The sequence below is a fragment of the Lutjanus erythropterus genome, chromosome 20 (assembly GCF_056507025.1).
Source record: "Lutjanus erythropterus isolate fLutEry1 chromosome 20, fLutEry1.hap2, whole genome shotgun sequence".
Classification (NCBI taxonomy): Eukaryota; Metazoa; Chordata; class Actinopteri; order Lutjaniformes; family Lutjanidae; genus Lutjanus; species Lutjanus erythropterus.
Genome location: NC_139336.1, coordinates 32,522,902 through 32,539,600, shown reverse-complemented (window position 1 = coordinate 32,539,600; position 16,699 = coordinate 32,522,902). Strand labels below are relative to the sequence as shown.

Genomic DNA, 16,699 nt, shown 5'->3' with positions numbered 1-16,699 from the left:
AATGTCACACTCAAGGCTATAAAACGATAGTCCACGGACAGATTGGTGACTTCAAGTTGGCTACGTCCATTTCTTTCATACAGTCTATGGAAGGAAGCCATCTTGACAGTGATAACGGAGAGCGGAAAGAAAGTTGTAGCTGTTGAGGTGTTACACGAGTTTATTTAACCTCCAATATTGGAGCATAAAGTGCTACATAAAAAAGGAGCGTTTTTCAGTCAGTTACGAGACAGTAGTCAATGGTACCATATTTTTAGATTAAAGTGTGTGAAAGTATTGTCCCGTTAGCAACCCAGCTAATGGTAAACTGACAGTAAGCAAGCTTCAGTAAACCCCTTCAGTAACAACAACTAACATTATTGTGACTGACTAGCGCTAGCATGTTACGGGCCAGCTAGTGTGTTAGCCATTAGCTTGCTAGCCACATTTTTATCAACTAGCCATTTCATAGCCACTGCATCACCAAGCTACTATGTCATGGATTAATTTAGCCACATTCTGGTGTTACTGGGCCGAAGCCCTCGACTCAGATAAGGAAAGAACCCCCTCAAAAAGTACTTCAAAGAGATAATTTGTTGTTGTTTTTTAAATGTGGTTGTATGAGGTATTTATCCAAAGAGAGAGGGTGGCAGTCGACACGCCTCCTAGTTTGGAGAAACAGCAGGAGTACCAGTGTAGGAGGTTATGTAAATGTCCTGCTGTGGACAAACATATTTTACACACCTAAAAAATCAGTATCAAGTGTAGGCTATATTTATAATTTAGATAGCCCTTTCCTGCAGGGATCTGCATTATACATACTCTTCAAAGGCACCAGACTCCTTTGACAAAAACAATAATTTTACCGCTGCCTTGATCAGTTAGTTTTTTTATATTTTTGAGTTACTTTGGTGTTTTAAAAAGTTAGGTTGCAGTATTTTGGGGTTCTGGTGTGCAGGAACTGTGCGGTTAATGCTAACTTGTAATAAAATAAGATTTAAGGACCAAATAACAGGTTAAAATGGAAATAATTGCTAGCAGCATTGCTACTGCCCCCTAGTGCTGTTGTTTTCATATTTAGAAGGGATTATCTGCAATGTCCCTGTCAGCCAGCCTGGAGCTCAGGGTTGGCTTTCAAGGGGCCTCCGTGCTTGATATTGTGTGGGGCCCCAAAATTATGACAGCTGGCCCTATAACCACACATGCGCTATACTGTCTTTTATAATCAAAACTGAGGTTAAATCTGTGCTATCAGCCCTCAGAAAGAAGATCATTGCTCAGTGATTCTTCCCCGCAGTTTAAGTCTTTGCAGGTCTTCCCTCAACTTACTTTTTTACATTCAGCAAGTGTCATTAAGTGCTCTGAACAACTCTCACACTAGTTGTAGCCCAGGTCTAAACCAGCACAGTTATGTAGCCTGTTGATTATAGTACTACAGTCAGTGTTGTCACAATCTGTGCACAATTATTATCTGTGATGAGTTTGTGAATAGCAGCCTACAGTATACGGTATAATATGATTTTTGTTTTCAGTTGAGTGTTGAATAAGTTCAATGTGTTTTTCAATCCAATGTATTTCAAGTAATCACAGTCCTTCTTGACTTTTGTATTAGATATCTTGTGCGTGATAATCTGGAATTCATCCTATAGATCTGAGCCCGTTCGGACACGATTTGCATTACAGGGACAGGTGGGGAATTATTAATTATTATAAATATTCACTGTGCTCCTCTGTAATTTAACATAATCAGTCTGGACGCCGTTTTCATCATAGTGAATTTACGGGATGGACATTCAGCGGGACAAAACCAAAAGAGAAAGATAAAGCCTGCCCAGGGGTGGGTATTGGTACTCAATACAGTACCAAGTAGTATTAAAGGCTCCTGCAGTGAAACAATAGCTTTATTCAATCCTTTTTGTACTATTTGTAGGGTTTTCCTTGCAACCAGTCACCTCAAGCATTCTTCAATTTAATGCTACAGCTAGCACCTACTAGCTGGTATGGTGACGTCTAGTGTGGTATATTTAACCAGTAGTTCAGCGTGTCGAAATGACAACAAAATGTTAAAAAGTATGAAGTTAGAAAGAAGAATCAGATGAAACACTATCGTTATTTTTTTAAACAATGAGCTGGAACGTTAAGCCTCATTTGAAGCAATTAAATACCGAAAGTAGTGAGTCAGATGCCGGTAACTGGTTTTCATGTTGCTTTTTGTGAAAGCTTATAATTCAATGCTAACGTTAGCTTTGCGGCTGCACATAAGTTTCCCAAATAGGTCTTTAGGTTGGTGTTAGCATGTTTCTGTCTATCACAGTTCTTCGTGCGGAAACAAAAACTTTAAAATACAAGGATGACGATCCAGACAAGATTTAAATTACAGGAGGAGAAGTGAGTGATTGCAGCTGTAATTTTTACAGGTGTAGGGTGAAAAATTACCCGCGTGAGCGTTAAAATCACCCCACCTCCCAGAGAGATATGAATCCACTCCGAACGGTGCTTTAGACTCAACATCGTGCTCTAAGAAAGCTTTTAAACAACTCCCAGTCTGGTGTATTACGTCAACTTTACAGTGACTGTTAGCTGTCTAGAGTAGTACTCTAAGTGATAATATAATATGCCAGCACAAGAAGCATTTAGAGTAGACAAGCAGTGGGAGACAATACCACAAATGTGCCATTGCAAAAGCTACCAACTGCCCGGATGACAGGACGCCGTGCACCAGTGTGCAGCGTGCACTACGAGTCCTGCAAAGTCCGCTCTTTTGTCTTGGTGTTAAGTGAGGCTTGTGTTCTCATGCTAGTGAAAAACAATAGAAGATCCAATGCTGAAATTTAAACCAGCTTTTCGAGTACCCTTGTGTGTGTTATTAATGATTACCTCAAGTATCAAACATATTTTTTGTGACTTGTGGTCTTTGTCTGTGCTGTTTTAATCCCATTGTGATGAGGTAATGGGGAAAAGAGGTGAGCAACTTTTATCAGCTTGTATTCATAAAAATGTACATAAAAAGGTGATAAGTGGATTTGAACATGCTGTGGAGATTTAGAGGTATAGTTTGATTTTTTGGGAAATATTCCCGTTCGCTTTCCTTCCAAGAGTTAGATGAGAATAATCAATACCATCCCATGTTTGTATGGAGCTGTGCCTGGAAGTGATTAGCTTAGCCTTAGCACGTAACTTGCTTACGGATTAAGCAAACAAGATACAGTCAGGTAATTGACCCTTCTTTAGGGTCTCCAGGGTGAAAGTCCTCTTATACTAATCCATTTATAATTAGGGGCTAGATTGTGGGTCATATAAACTGCTTGTACAGATGACCTATACTCCCACTTTTCTGGTGAAATGACAGTAGCAGGATTTATCAGATGTAGCTAATACAAGCTAATTACTTTAGTGCCGATAAATACACTGTTGAATTCATTCCTACCATTGTTCTTGTGTTTTGGTTTGTGATAAAAAAAGAAAGTAACGTTCTTTTAAAGTTTGGGACGAGCTGGGCTAGCTGTTTCCCCTTGCTCGTGACCTTTATGCTAAGCTAAGTTGCACAGAGGATGGTATAGATCTTCTCAGCTAACTCTCACCGAGAAAGCAAATATTTCCCACAATGCTGACCTATTCCTTTAAAGAGTTTTTTTGTGTTCTGGCCTTGGAAAGCGAGGCAGAGCAGCAAACAATCTATCATGAGTGGAAGAGATAATTTGTCACCATTGTGTGTTAAATTAATACCCACTTGCATCACAGCTGGCTACTTGGGGACCAATAGATGATCCAGAGGGCCACATAAGACCTCGATATCCCCCGCATCACATAAAAGATACTTTCAAGAGATCCAGGATATTTAAAATTGGCTCTTTTTGTATAATATATGGATTGAAATGTCCTGGATCGACCTGTCAAAAATACTCTATTTTTACATTTTGTGTCAGAAACAGAGACTTCCTTTGCTACAAACCTCTGTTAAATACCACGATGTCCTGGTGCAGAAAAATCTGCCTTTTTTCCAGAAGCTTTCCTGAATCCACTCAGTCAAAACAGAGCAAAAACTTTTCAAATAGGGAACTAGCCGTGGATATTTTCCTCTCTAACCATTACGATCTTTACCTTTGCTGTATTGGATCTGTATGTTTTGTATTTGTGGTTTTACTGTGCCGTGATTGGTCGTCGGTCTTCCTGTTTATAATCTCGTAATATCTTTGTTTTCTTACGGAGACCTTTCTATAGGAAAACTTGAATTCTTTTGAATTTATTTTTGTATCACTCTCTTTGAGGTGCACTGGAGGAGAAACTGGCAAAGGAGATGTTGATGCCTTAATCTGTGTACTTCAACTTGGTTTTTAGTTTTTTGTTTCTGTTTTTATTGTGAATAACACTGAACATTGATAACTTTGTTTTGATAAATTCTGTACCTAATCAGGAATTAAAAAAGAAAATCTCTCAGCACCGTTTACTGTATTTTGTGGTAGATTAGATTGGTTTAAAAAAAAATCAACTTATATATATATATGTGTGTATACACACACACACACACACACGAAGGTAGAGTCAGCAGGATTTGTCTGAGCTGTTCCTGAAAGCATCAGGACGTTCAGTACCAGTGTTTTTGTTCGGCGAAACATCCGGAGCACAGCAAACATGATGACTGAAAGGGATTTGTCATACAAATCTGTACCTTGTTTTCTTTAGGAAAACGTTTCAAATTATACCTCTAAGTAACAGATATGAATAGTACTATGACATGAATATGATAATGGATTTTCCCTGAGTTCAGTTAATGCCCATAGCGACCTGTAAATGACAACAGTGCTAATAAATCAAATGAAACCTTATTAAAGGACTTAATTTTGATCCCACTGACAATAATCAAATCGTAGTATTGTCTTTAATTAACAGAAACACTCAAATACAAAGAAATCTACAAGTTGGGTGTTCTTGAATGAGAAGACGTACACAGAGCAGGCTTTCAAGCTGTTTTATTAACATGATCACCATCATTTTATTCAGATTTTGTTAACAAATGTGGTCCCTAAAGGACAAATCAGAAGGTATAAAGTATTACAGAATACAGTATATGTGAGAGGGTTTGTCTCATTATAGTTGACCACAGTCAGTGATAACAACCTTTGCCGTCGGGTCCCCGCTGTCGTCGCCATAGGTCTCCATTTTCGTGACCACGTTCATGCCCTCCACGACACTTCCAAACACCACGTGCTTCCCGTCCAGCCTGGAGACGAGACGTCCTCATTAGTATGTGAGACAAACGTCTGAAACAAGCTGAAACTGTTGATTGAACCTGAACGCAGCGATCTACGAGTAGAGCTCACCACTCAGTTTTAACTGTGCAGATGAAGAACTGGGACCCGTTGGTGTTTGGTCCAGCGTTGGCCATGGACAGTATACCAGATCCTGTGTGCTTCAACTGGAAGTTCTCATCAGCAAACGTCTCCCCATAGATGGATTTTCCTCCAGTTCCATCATGGTTGGTAAAGTCACCGCCCTAAATAAATCAAAAGGCTCAGTTAAGTCAGCATATGTGACAACTGCAGTAAATATCCAGTCATTACAGGTTAAATCTGAATATGCACAAACAACAAAAACAACAAATCCCATATCTTCACTGTACCTGGCACATAAATTCAGGGATGATCCGGTGAAACGTGGAGCCCTTGAAGCCAATACCTTTCTCTCCGGTACATAAAGCACGGAAGTTTTCTGTAAAATAAAGAAACGCAATTAAATACACTTAAACCAACAAAAATACAAAAATAAATCACAGGTTCACGTCACCAGTAATAAGCACCGTTTATCTCAAACTCAAACCCACAAGAGGTCACCAGCTACACAGCATCAGTGTCTTTTTAAATCTCTGCTGTTGTTTTGCATCTCCTTGCACTATTTTATATTCAAAGTTGTTTTTTTACAGCTGTGTTTGTCTCTTTTGGTTGTAAACACCCTGCCTTGTTTGCATTTCTTTAAACCAATCACAAATGTCCTGGGAGGCTCTAAGGGAACTTGTTTTGGTGGAACATTTGCTCGTCAGGAGGCGGGCTGGTATTAAAGTGACTACATCACTAGTAGCAACTGTTAGCATCTTTATATTTGTACCATTAGCGTCCCAGATGCTAACTGGCTGTTTTCAGCATGTAGGTTGCAAGTAGGAGGTTGGTCTTGTGTCCCAGAGACTCTGAAAACACAGTTAGCGGATACTGTGATACTGCTGCCAATGGCAGGACTTATACCTGCAGTGTACATCCGGTGTGTCAGACTGCACACACAGTGATGTGAATGGGCTGCAAATTAATAATTAATTAATGTTTGTGGCAGCTGCTACAAACCTGCCACAGTAAATGCCACTGATGTCAATGAGCTGGGAGACTAACTGACTGAGTTACACTAATATGTGTATTTGTGTGTGTATCAGCATTAATTATTAATTAATCCTGCAGGCCATTCACATCAATATATTTGTATAAACAAATATTTTGGCATCTCAATAGCAGACAAACATGTATTTGCAATGGTAGATCCATGGCAGCTGCCAGACACAGCGGGCATGATTTATTAAATAGGTTGTTAATTATTGCAATTCTCAATATTTTGTGTTTTGATATTAAGATTTGTTGTAATTTATGTTTTTTCAACACTACACTAACTACTACATCAAGGAAAAAGAAAATAATACTCTCCTATGTACATCATGTATCAGTAATATTACCCAAAACAATACACAGCACGTGTCTGTCTGTTTTTCTGGTTTTACTTTATCAGCATTATTGCTCCACTGCTTATAAAAATGGTAAATGACATATGTCTGTGTGTGTGGAAGCATTAATCATTAATTATTCATGCAGCCCCACTATACATGTAAAAAACAATGTCTGGCATGTCAGCAGCAGACACGGTCACAGGATGGACGCTCATGGCTGCAGCTGCCACAGTTTGAGTCCCATACTGCCATCAGCGGAGTAAATCTTCAGAGGAGGATTAATGGCGACTCATAGTTTCCTAAGCTAAACATAAATCAATTGTGTGTGTGTGTGTGTGTGTGTGTGTGGAAAAAGCCTGAGCTGCAGCTCTGCGTGCAGGAAACTTTCCGTGTTGTCAAAGTTTACATACCTGCAGTCTTTGGGACCACATCAGCCCGGAGCTGCAAAACACGGACACTGATCTTCAGAAAATCGTACAAATCAGTCTAAAAAACATTTGATTATGGCTATGGTGGATATAAACTGGAGGTGACAAGGGTTCAAAGCTTGTTATGTCTTACCTCGATTTTAATCCTGCCAGCCGGCGCGCCATCAATACTGATGTCCAGGTAAACTTGAGGGTTTGCCATCTTGATAAATGCGCCTGCGATGTGGATGGAACTGGAAAAAAAAACACTATTTCAATGAATTCCTGCCAGCGTGTCAGTTACCGTGTATCTAACGGTATCTATCAGTCTGTTTTATATAATTCTATTCACTAGTGATGTCGAGGATACTCACAGCCAATCACAGCCAGGGTTTTCTCAAAAGGCTAAAGAATGGACCAATAGGAGTGAAGATGAGTGGGCCTAAGCTGTCACGTGAGACGTCCGCGCGGGTGGAGCGCTGAGCAGAGCAGGGAGACTCATCAGTCTGAAAACAGACACGTACGATTGTGTTTGACTCCAACTCACACAAAGAATAGATGAGGTCCAGTGGCGGGAAAAAATGTCAGACAGTTAACTTATCTCTCATGGAAATGTCTGTCCAAATGTAGTCTGTCACCGGATATACACTCCTGCCATTGACAACGGGTGGTGTTTGTTTTCTGTGTTTTTAGAGTCCCCGGGAAACAGGAACAACCGCCGAGCTGCAGCTTACACGCTGAAAACGACATATTAGCGCCTGAGACGTTAATGGTACGAACGTTAACAAGCTAACAGCTTTTAGCTTTTCTTTTGTCTTGCTGTAGTCAGTTTAATAACAGAGCTCGCCTCCCGACGTGCAGGTGTTCCACCAAAACAAGTTCCCCGTCGGCACTATTTCGCAGCAGCACCGCCGCTGCATCCTGGGGCTGAGCGCCGCCCAAGACGTTTGTGATTGGTTTAAAGAAATGCAAACAAGGCAGGGTGGTTTTTTCCCCTCCAGAATGTGTCTGTTACTGGAACAAGATGTACGATAATTATCGTATGTTTACCGTAAATTTTAACGCCAGTACAATAAATGATCAATAATTACAAAAAGACCGAATGTACGATAATTTTGACATTTCCATAATGTCTACAGTCACATAGCATTTCTTCACTGAAAAAAATAATAATGAACCCAAAATCCATGACTTTGTGTATTTTAATTACATGTAAATTTTCCATGTAATTTTATTACATACGTTTAATGTAAAGGAATGCATTTAATACAATGTTTTTATTGTGTTGAGTCAGTGTGAATAAATTAAATACCTTAAACTAGATTTGATTAAGTTAATGCAAAGTTTTACATAAACTGTGTGCGTGAAGAGACACACATTGTCTCCTTATATGTGTAATAAATAAAGTTCACTTGATTTGTTTACATTCAGTTTATATTAAGCATATTAACATTATATTTACTTTTTTGCATAAATAAACTCAGATTTTATATATTTCAATCACATTTTACTTAAAAATATTGCATCATCTTTACTAGAGTCAAGAATTTTTTTGAGTGTCTTTACAATGATATATAAATATATATTTTTTGTATCAGGATGCACTTTGTGTACATAATTCTGTATCTCTACTTCTGTTCTGTTACCACTGAACTAGCCTGGTCAGCAGCTAACTGTCGAGATTAATTTAGCTGTGTGTTGAAGAAACACAACCCCAAAAGGACGCTTCTTTTTTGTTTTTTGATGTGACTAAGCACAAATTCACGTCTTTACTTTAGTTTCAAAGAATGCATAATTTAAAAAAAAAAAAAGTTAAGAAAATCAGATCTCAAATTTTTTACTGTCTTCAAAAGCCAACAGCAGCCCTTTATTTAAAATCTTAAAGGGATAGTTCACTTAAAAATGAGATTTCAATCATCATCTACTCATCCTCTTGCCAAATGAACAACGGCGCAAAAGATCTGCACTGTGTGGTGACCAGTTCTGCACAGGCCTTGCTCACTTATTGATTCTGTTTAAAGAGATAAACCGTCGCCGTCTTTTGTAAATGACAGAACCTTCCTGTAATACGGTGCACATGGCATGTTTTACCATTCGGTGTCGCATCCTGGTCCCTTCTCAGGTTGTTTCTGTATGTATGATGATTATTTTTGTTTACCTAAAATAATTTTAAAGTCGCAGTACAATAAAAAAAAATATATAATTTAAAAGTCCAGATCTAGGTGTGAATGAGCCCGGAGAATGTTTTTTTTTTCTTTTTTGATTGAGGAATATCTTGTATTTAATATTTTACCCTTTTTTGCTTTTATTGAATGCATTAAAACAGACTTTACCCAAAGTTCTGTTCAGTCTGGAGCTTTCGAACACGTCACAGCTCCAGATGGATCATACCATCCATTCTGTATTTCTGTTAACTATTGTTCTTTATCATTCCAGATCCAGCCACTCCCTCCTGTCTTGCAGCAACCCCTTTCCCGCCGTTTTCACCACCTGATCTTACCCCGCCCACTCACTCACCTGCTTCCCATTTCCTCCAGTCAGCACAGTAGATATATGCTGGTGTATTTCCACTAGTTCTCCTCTGTCTGCTCTGCAGCCACCCTCGCTTTCACCCGCCTGCCGGAACCCGCCCGCCGGAACCCGCCCGCCGGAACCCGCCTGCCGGAACCCTGATGATCTGTTTGACTGATTAGTTTTTTCTGCTCATTGTGTGTGCTTGTTAGTTTTTCTGAAATTATGTCAGTGTTAGTTTTTGACTATTATTATTGTTTTCATTTGTTTGTTTTTTTCCCCTTGTACCCCTCCTGACACATTAATTATGTTTTTATGTATGCAAATAAAAAATATTAAAAGGGTGTCAGTTTGAGTCGTTATAACAACAACTGGAGAAAATAATCAGCAGATTAATTCATAATTAAAATAATAATTTTTAGTTCAAAATGAGCTCCACCTCCACAACTACAGCAGTAAAATCCTGCTTTTACATTACATTTCTTATAATGGTATAACAGGCACAGGGACATTTTTCTGATGACACTTGATGACCTGATTATATGTGGTACTTTAACTTGTAATAGAGTATTTTTACAGTACTGTAGATCTAAATACGTCTTCTACCACTATACATAACTATGACAAACATGACAAATACTATTTTCTCTGAGTTGAGTTAATGCCCATAATGACCTATAAATGACATCAACAACAATAAAAAACATTTTGGTCACACTGACATTAATAAAATTGTAATAAAAATAAACAGGGTGGATGTTCCTCAGTGAGGAGACGGACACAGAACAGGTTTTCAAGTTGTTTTATTAACATGATCACCATTGTTTTATTCAGATTTTGTTAACAAATGTGGTCCTTAAAGGACAGAGTAGAAGGTACAAAGTATTATATGATTATCAACATACATCTGAGAGGTGAACCGGCTGAACCAAGGGAGTTTTGTCTCATGATAGTTGACCACAGTCGGCGATGACAACCTTGGCTGAGGTCTTGCCGTTCTCTGAGCCATAGCTCTCTATTTTCTTGACAATCTCCATGCCCTCCACGACACTGCCAAACACCACGTGCCTCCCGTCCAGCCTGGAGACGAGACAAGATCGTTAGTATGTGAGAAAAACACCTGAAACAAGCTGAAATGGAGCGATGCACAAGTAGAGCTCACCACTCAGTTTTATTTGTGCAGAGGAAGAACTGGGACCCGTTGGTGTTTGGTCCAGCGTTGGCCATGGACAGAATACCAGGTCCTGTGTGCTTCAACTCGAAGTTCTCATCAGCAAACTTCGTCCCATAGATGGATTTTCCTCCAGTTCCATTGTGGTTGGTAAAGTCACCGCCCTAAATAAATCAAAAGACTTGCTTGAATAAATAAATAAAAATTCTGTCTGCGCAGGTTAAATCTGAACATGTGCAAACAAAAGATGTACCTGGCACATGAAATTAGGGATGACTCGGTGAAACGAGGAGCCCTTGTAGCCAAACCCTTTGTCTCCGGTACATAAAGCACGGAAGTTTTCTGTAAAATAAAGAAACTCAATTAAATATACTTAAACCAACAAAAATACAAAAATAAATTACAGGTTCATGTCATGTGTGTGTCTCTTTGTTGCTTTGAGTCTCTTTATGGTTGTTGTGTGTCTCCTTAAAGTTACTTAGTGGTTCTTTATAGTTGCTGTGTGTCTCTTTGTGGTCATTTTGTCTCTTTTCAGTCACTTTGTGTCTCTTTGTAGTTGTTTGATGCTCTGTGTGGTCATTACGTGTCTTTTTCTCATTTCTTTGCATCTCTTTGTAGTTGCTTTGTGTCTCTTTGTTGTAGTTTTGTGTCTCCCTATGGTCATTTACATTTCTTTGCAGTTGCTTTGTGTCTCTTTTGTGGTGTTCTATGTCTTTGCACTCATGTGCACAGACATGTGAAAGGCCGCCCACCCTTCCTGCACAGCACCAGCATAGTTGTTTGGTCTTTGTGGTTGTCTGAATTTCTTTGAGATGCAGCTGAATATTCACATTTCACAATTCATTTGCAGGTTGAATGAAACGATACTCTAAGCTCGTGGAGGGTTTTATATGATTGTGTTGTGTGTCGTATCTGGCTCTTGGCTGGTAGTTTTAGACTCCAGCTTTAAAGAATATGACAGTTAGGTGCAGCAGATGCAGCATGATGCCACAACAGAAACTACTGTAAGCTGAAATGAAGCTTTCATTCCTTTTTTTCTGCACCCACTGAGTATAAATAAGGTCATATAACTAACAATGGCTATGAGGAACAAAACCACAGTCAGTTAGAAATGCACCCAGAAGATTTTTTTGTTCAAAGTTGCATGCACTGTGGGACAGAGCAGCCGATAGATTACTGTCAACCACTGGCAGCTGGTTAAAAGGTGAAAGTGACAAATATCAGGACATTTCAAGCTAACAAGTGTTCTGCTTCTTCTTCTTCTCCTCCTTATTAATCAGAGCAGCCGTGGCACTCCTTGTTGCAGTGTTTGCACTCACATTTGGCTCTGCAACTGGTAATTCCGGTTCTTACTTCCTGCCTCACCCACAGCCTCATCGTCGCAGTAAATTTTCAGCTGAGGATTAATGGCGACGCATAGCTTCCTCAAACCAAACATAAATCAATTGTGGGTGTGGGGGAAAAAGCCTGAGCTGCAGCTCTGTAGCTCTGCAAGCAGTGAACTTATAAAGTTTTCTCCTTGCTGTCAAAGTTTACATACCTGCAGTCTTTGGGACCACATCAGCCCGGAGCTGCAAAACACAGACATTATCATACAAATGGATATATATATATAAAAAAAATACTTGCAATGACTTTAATCCTTAAAAAACAGCCATAGTTGAAATAAACGGAAGTGACAAAGGTTAATAGTCAGATGTTTGTCTTACCATCATTACAATCCTGCCAGCTGGGGCGCCATTAATAGTGATGTCAAAGAAAACTTTGGGGTTTCCCATGTTGGTAAAGGTGCCTGTGATATGATTATAACGGGAAAATGAATAAATTCCTGACAGCGTTTCAGTCACACTGTATCTGACTCTATCTAAGTCTATTTTTATATGATTCTATGTACCAGTGATGTCGAGGATACCCACAGCCAATCACAACCAGACTTTTCTCAAAGTCTCAAGAATGGACCAACAAGAGTGAAGATGGGCGGGGTTAAGCTGTCACGTGAGACGTCTGCACAGGCGGAGCAATGAGCAGACAGACATGTTTCTGTCATGAAAGTCAGCAGTTTGAAAGCTGTCATGTACAGGCGTGTTAGACTCCAGCTCACACAAAAAAAATCCAAAGGAGTGTCAGTCGGGGGTGGGGGGCGGGGCAAAAGTCAGGTAGTTAACTTATCTCATGTGGAAATTTCTGTTCACATGTGAACGTTGCAGTGCATGCATGATGATTCCTACAAAGTGAAACCCTGCTTCTCTTTAAAGTACATTTATAAAAGTCTACAAGTTGTCCATTCTGATAGATATGGTGACAAAAGTACACACAATCTCCATTCAAGTAGAAGTACAAATACTTGTCTAAAAAAAAGACTCTGGTGTAAGTGGAAGTACAGATTCTACTTCTTTACTTAGGTAAAAGTAAAAAGTACAGGCTCTACATAGTGTACAGAGTATGTAGAGTGAGTAAAAAGCAGCCAAAGGACATTTCTACTGAAACTAGCTGTTTCTGTGCAAAGTTAACTGAACCTCACCTTTTATCTGTGGCTGAGTCTCCGTCTCCGCCTGTTTTGTCTTTTTAAGTCTATTATGTTGTTTTATGTCTTTTATGTCTTTTACAGCCTTTTTGTCAATATGTCTTTTATGACTTTCATCTTGTTTTATTTTTACATAATTTTCTTCTTGTTCTGTCTGTTGTATTGTTTTACTCTGATAGGTTTTGCATCTTTTTTCTCTTGTTACGTTTTTTTTTGTCTTATTAACTAATTAATTGTCTTATTAACACACTAAAAGTGTGTGGTGGTGTGTGTATCTGCATTGACCCTGCCCTCTGTCTCATTAGGAGGTACAAACAGCAAATGACAAATTCTGCATAATTTACCTTTAAAGTTCACATTAAACGGCTAGCAGAAGGCTTACAGAGTGCTGTGGAGACGTATTTTTGCTACCAGAAGATTTTTCCATTGGATTTTGGATTAGTGCAAAAAATAAGTCCTGTGGGGAACAAAAGTTTACAACATTTTACACATCTGGAGTAAAAAAGCCACTATAATGCTAAAATCTATTTATTTCTTCAAGATCAGGAAGTGCTAATATGCTAACTCATTTCCAGGTTTTATGACTCATTCCTGCAGCACTCACTCCTACATATCAGATTTTACAGTGGCCAGTAGTGCTGACTGTGCTTTATGCAGCGCCGCTAAAGCGGTCAATGCATGAAGGAGAGCGGTCATATTAGTTAACTCCTCCTGGACTGAGAGCTTCCAGCGAACAAGGCCGAATCAAAACAGCAACAGCAACCACTAACTGTAACTTAGTTGCTGTTAGCTTGTTAGCACAGTTAGCCATGCAACTAGTGGTGCATTTAGTGGTGAACTGTGTTGACTGGGAGCTGGAACAACTCGGGGAGTGTTCACGTTGACACAGTTAGCAGAGGAGCTGGCAGGAGGATGTTTAATGAAGCTAGTAAACCTTTATTCATTTTAGTTCCTATTTAGTCAGAATTGATATCTTGATTAATAACTTTATTCACTGATTCAGGTGAACCTGGATCATATCTTATGGAGAAAATATTTTCTGGTTTCCTCCTGATGTCCTCCAGCTGCTCAGCTTCAACTCTCTGTGATTTAATTACAGTTTCCTGATGGACAGATAGCTTTAGCGGCTTACTTGTTGCTAAAGTAGCTAACCATGACTGTTAGCTGCCATTCGCAGGCAACAGAACCGGGCTCAGCAGCCAGTGAACATGGCCAGTCACACAGTTCTGAGGTTGTTTATGGACTTTCCTAATGGACAAATAGCTTTACTTGTTACTAAACTAAGCTGGCTAATTGCTAACTGCTGCCCCAGGGGTTGCTTGGAGCCAAACCTAGCAAGAAAAGGACCTCAGTACTCTGGCCTGTTCCCTGGCCTCTGAGGCGGTTTTGGCACCTATGTGCCAACAAAATTACAAAAAAGTAATTTTGTAGGTGTTTTGGGATATTTCACAGTTTGTCTTTTCCTGGAAAACCATTAAAAATGATTAATTAAAACTTTTGATGAGTCATCCTGCGCTCGGGGGTATACACTAATAAATCTGCATCCAATGAAATGCTTTCTGGCTCATGACAACACCAGAGCATGGGAAGACAATACATCCATTCACCAGAGTACACTGCTGCTTATGACTATTAGGTTCCATTTCTGACAGTCTTACAGTAAATCCTTTTAAATTTTACACTTTTAGTCTACATTTTTTACTAGCAAGCATGTACACACCCAGAAGAAAAAAAATGCATCTCACAATCACAAGCTTTTCTTTGTCTTATGAGACATGAACAAGATCCTCATTTTGAGCTCAATGAAGTCTCATCTGTTTCTCCTAAACCCCTCATCCTAAAGGAGCTTAAAAATTCTAAATCCTAAATTAGGCTCAAATTAGTCTCGGGCTGAGACAAGACAAAAGCTCTTTCTCAGGAGCTGAATTTAAGAACTATGAGCAAAAGGTTTAAGTCTCACATTTGTCTCAGAGGTTTCTCCTTGACGAGCACGGAGCAACAAGACTAAAACAATTTGACCACTGAGACAAATTTAAGATCTCATTTTAGACAACCATGTTTTCTGTTAGATCTTATTATTAGCCCAAGAGCTGATTATTTAAGACAAATTTAAGATCGGTGCAGTCAGACAAAAAAAGGGAAGATTTTAAGATCTTAAATTGGGCCCAAATTAGTCTCCGGTTGAGACAAGTGAAGGGTATTTCTAAAGAGCCAAATTTAAGAAGTATGAGGAATTAGTCTTATTGGTCTCATTTATGTCTTGGAGACACAGGCTGGACAAAGACGTTTCCCTCCTGTGATCCACATTGATTATTGTCTGACAAAGATCACAGACCAAAGACCACAGTGAATATCAGAATAGAGAAGCGCCCTCTTGTGGCCACTGAGAGTAAATTCCAGTGTTGGAGATGATGCTAGAACATGACATTCCTCTGTTGCAGGTCCACTGCAAGACACAACCAGTGACTCACACTGTATGTAGCCAAAAGGCACCAACCACAATCAGGTGTGACACGCTTCCACATGCATTTCTCAACCTTTTCTTCTTGCCTTTGAGCTATAAATTCAATTACAACATCAAATTACTCCACATAATTAATACATTACAGCAGCGGTGGAATGGAGCCAATTACATTTATTCTGTACTTAAATACAATTTTGACATATATATTTCCCTTTTACGCAGCTTTGTACTTCTACTCCATTACATCTCAGAGGTAAATATTGTACTTACTCCTCTACATTTGTGTGACAACTTTAGTTACTTTTCAGATCACAGCTTTTTATCCTCTTCCTGTCCCATGAAAAATATGTATTTCCATTTTTTTTTTTTTTTATTATTATTAATTCATTAATTAATTTAATTTTTCTTTTTTTCCCTGGTAAACTAAAGGATAAAGTGTTCTTTTCAGGGTTGAGAAAATTCCTGTACTTCTTATGCTGAATAAACTTTAAAAACCCTCTTGGATCAGCTGGAAAGTGCATCGTCACAAAGCTGAAACAGGCAGTTTTTTTTTTTTTTTTTTGGAGCCGTAACTAAATAGTTTATAGATATTTTAACAAAATGTGCACAAAAATACACTGCCACTTTTTTGCATTAACATTTTTATATGTTTTTTAATTTATACCTGTTTTATTCTCACCATTACAAATAATAATTTAAACTGATGTTTGCGTTTATTTTAAATTTTAATTTAAGTAAATTAAGCTGTTAAGACAAAGATGTATGACTCAGAATGTGTAATGAATGAATGTGTCTTCTGGTGCCTAAAGTGGCAAAAAAATATATATATATATATTTGAAAAATTCAACACCAGTGACTTTCTCTCTATGGTGGAATCGACCAGAACTACTTCCTTTTTTATATTTATTTTATTTATGCGTTTATTTATTATTTATTTAA

The 16,699-nt window shown here is 38.7% G+C and overlaps 2 protein-coding genes across 2 annotated transcripts; both read right to left on the bottom strand.

The window, feature by feature from the left end:
• Window positions 1-4,932: 4,932 nt before the first annotated feature.
• On the bottom strand, window positions 4,933-7,439 carry LOC146308773 (peptidyl-prolyl cis-trans isomerase F, mitochondrial-like). The gene is made up of 5 exons (XM_084745390.1): window positions 7,244-7,439; window positions 7,093-7,123; window positions 5,600-5,688; window positions 5,301-5,473; window positions 4,933-5,200 (listed from the first exon to the last, which is right to left on the bottom strand). The coding sequence occupies exons 1-5, from the start codon at window positions 7,310-7,312 to the stop codon at window positions 5,068-5,070; spliced, it is 495 nt and encodes a 164-aa protein (XP_084601516.1). The 5' UTR covers window positions 7,313-7,439; the 3' UTR covers window positions 4,933-5,067.
• Window positions 7,440-10,386: 2,947 nt separating this feature from the next.
• LOC146308772 (peptidyl-prolyl cis-trans isomerase-like) lies at window positions 10,387-12,641 on the bottom strand. Its single transcript, XM_084745391.1, has 5 exons — window positions 12,481-12,641; window positions 12,312-12,342; window positions 11,025-11,113; window positions 10,763-10,935; window positions 10,387-10,680 (listed from the first exon to the last, which is right to left on the bottom strand). Exons 1-5 carry the CDS (start codon window positions 12,547-12,549, stop codon window positions 10,545-10,547), a joined length of 498 nt encoding a protein of 165 aa, XP_084601517.1. The 5' UTR covers window positions 12,550-12,641; the 3' UTR covers window positions 10,387-10,544.
• Between the last annotated feature and the right edge of the window lie 4,058 nt (window positions 12,642-16,699).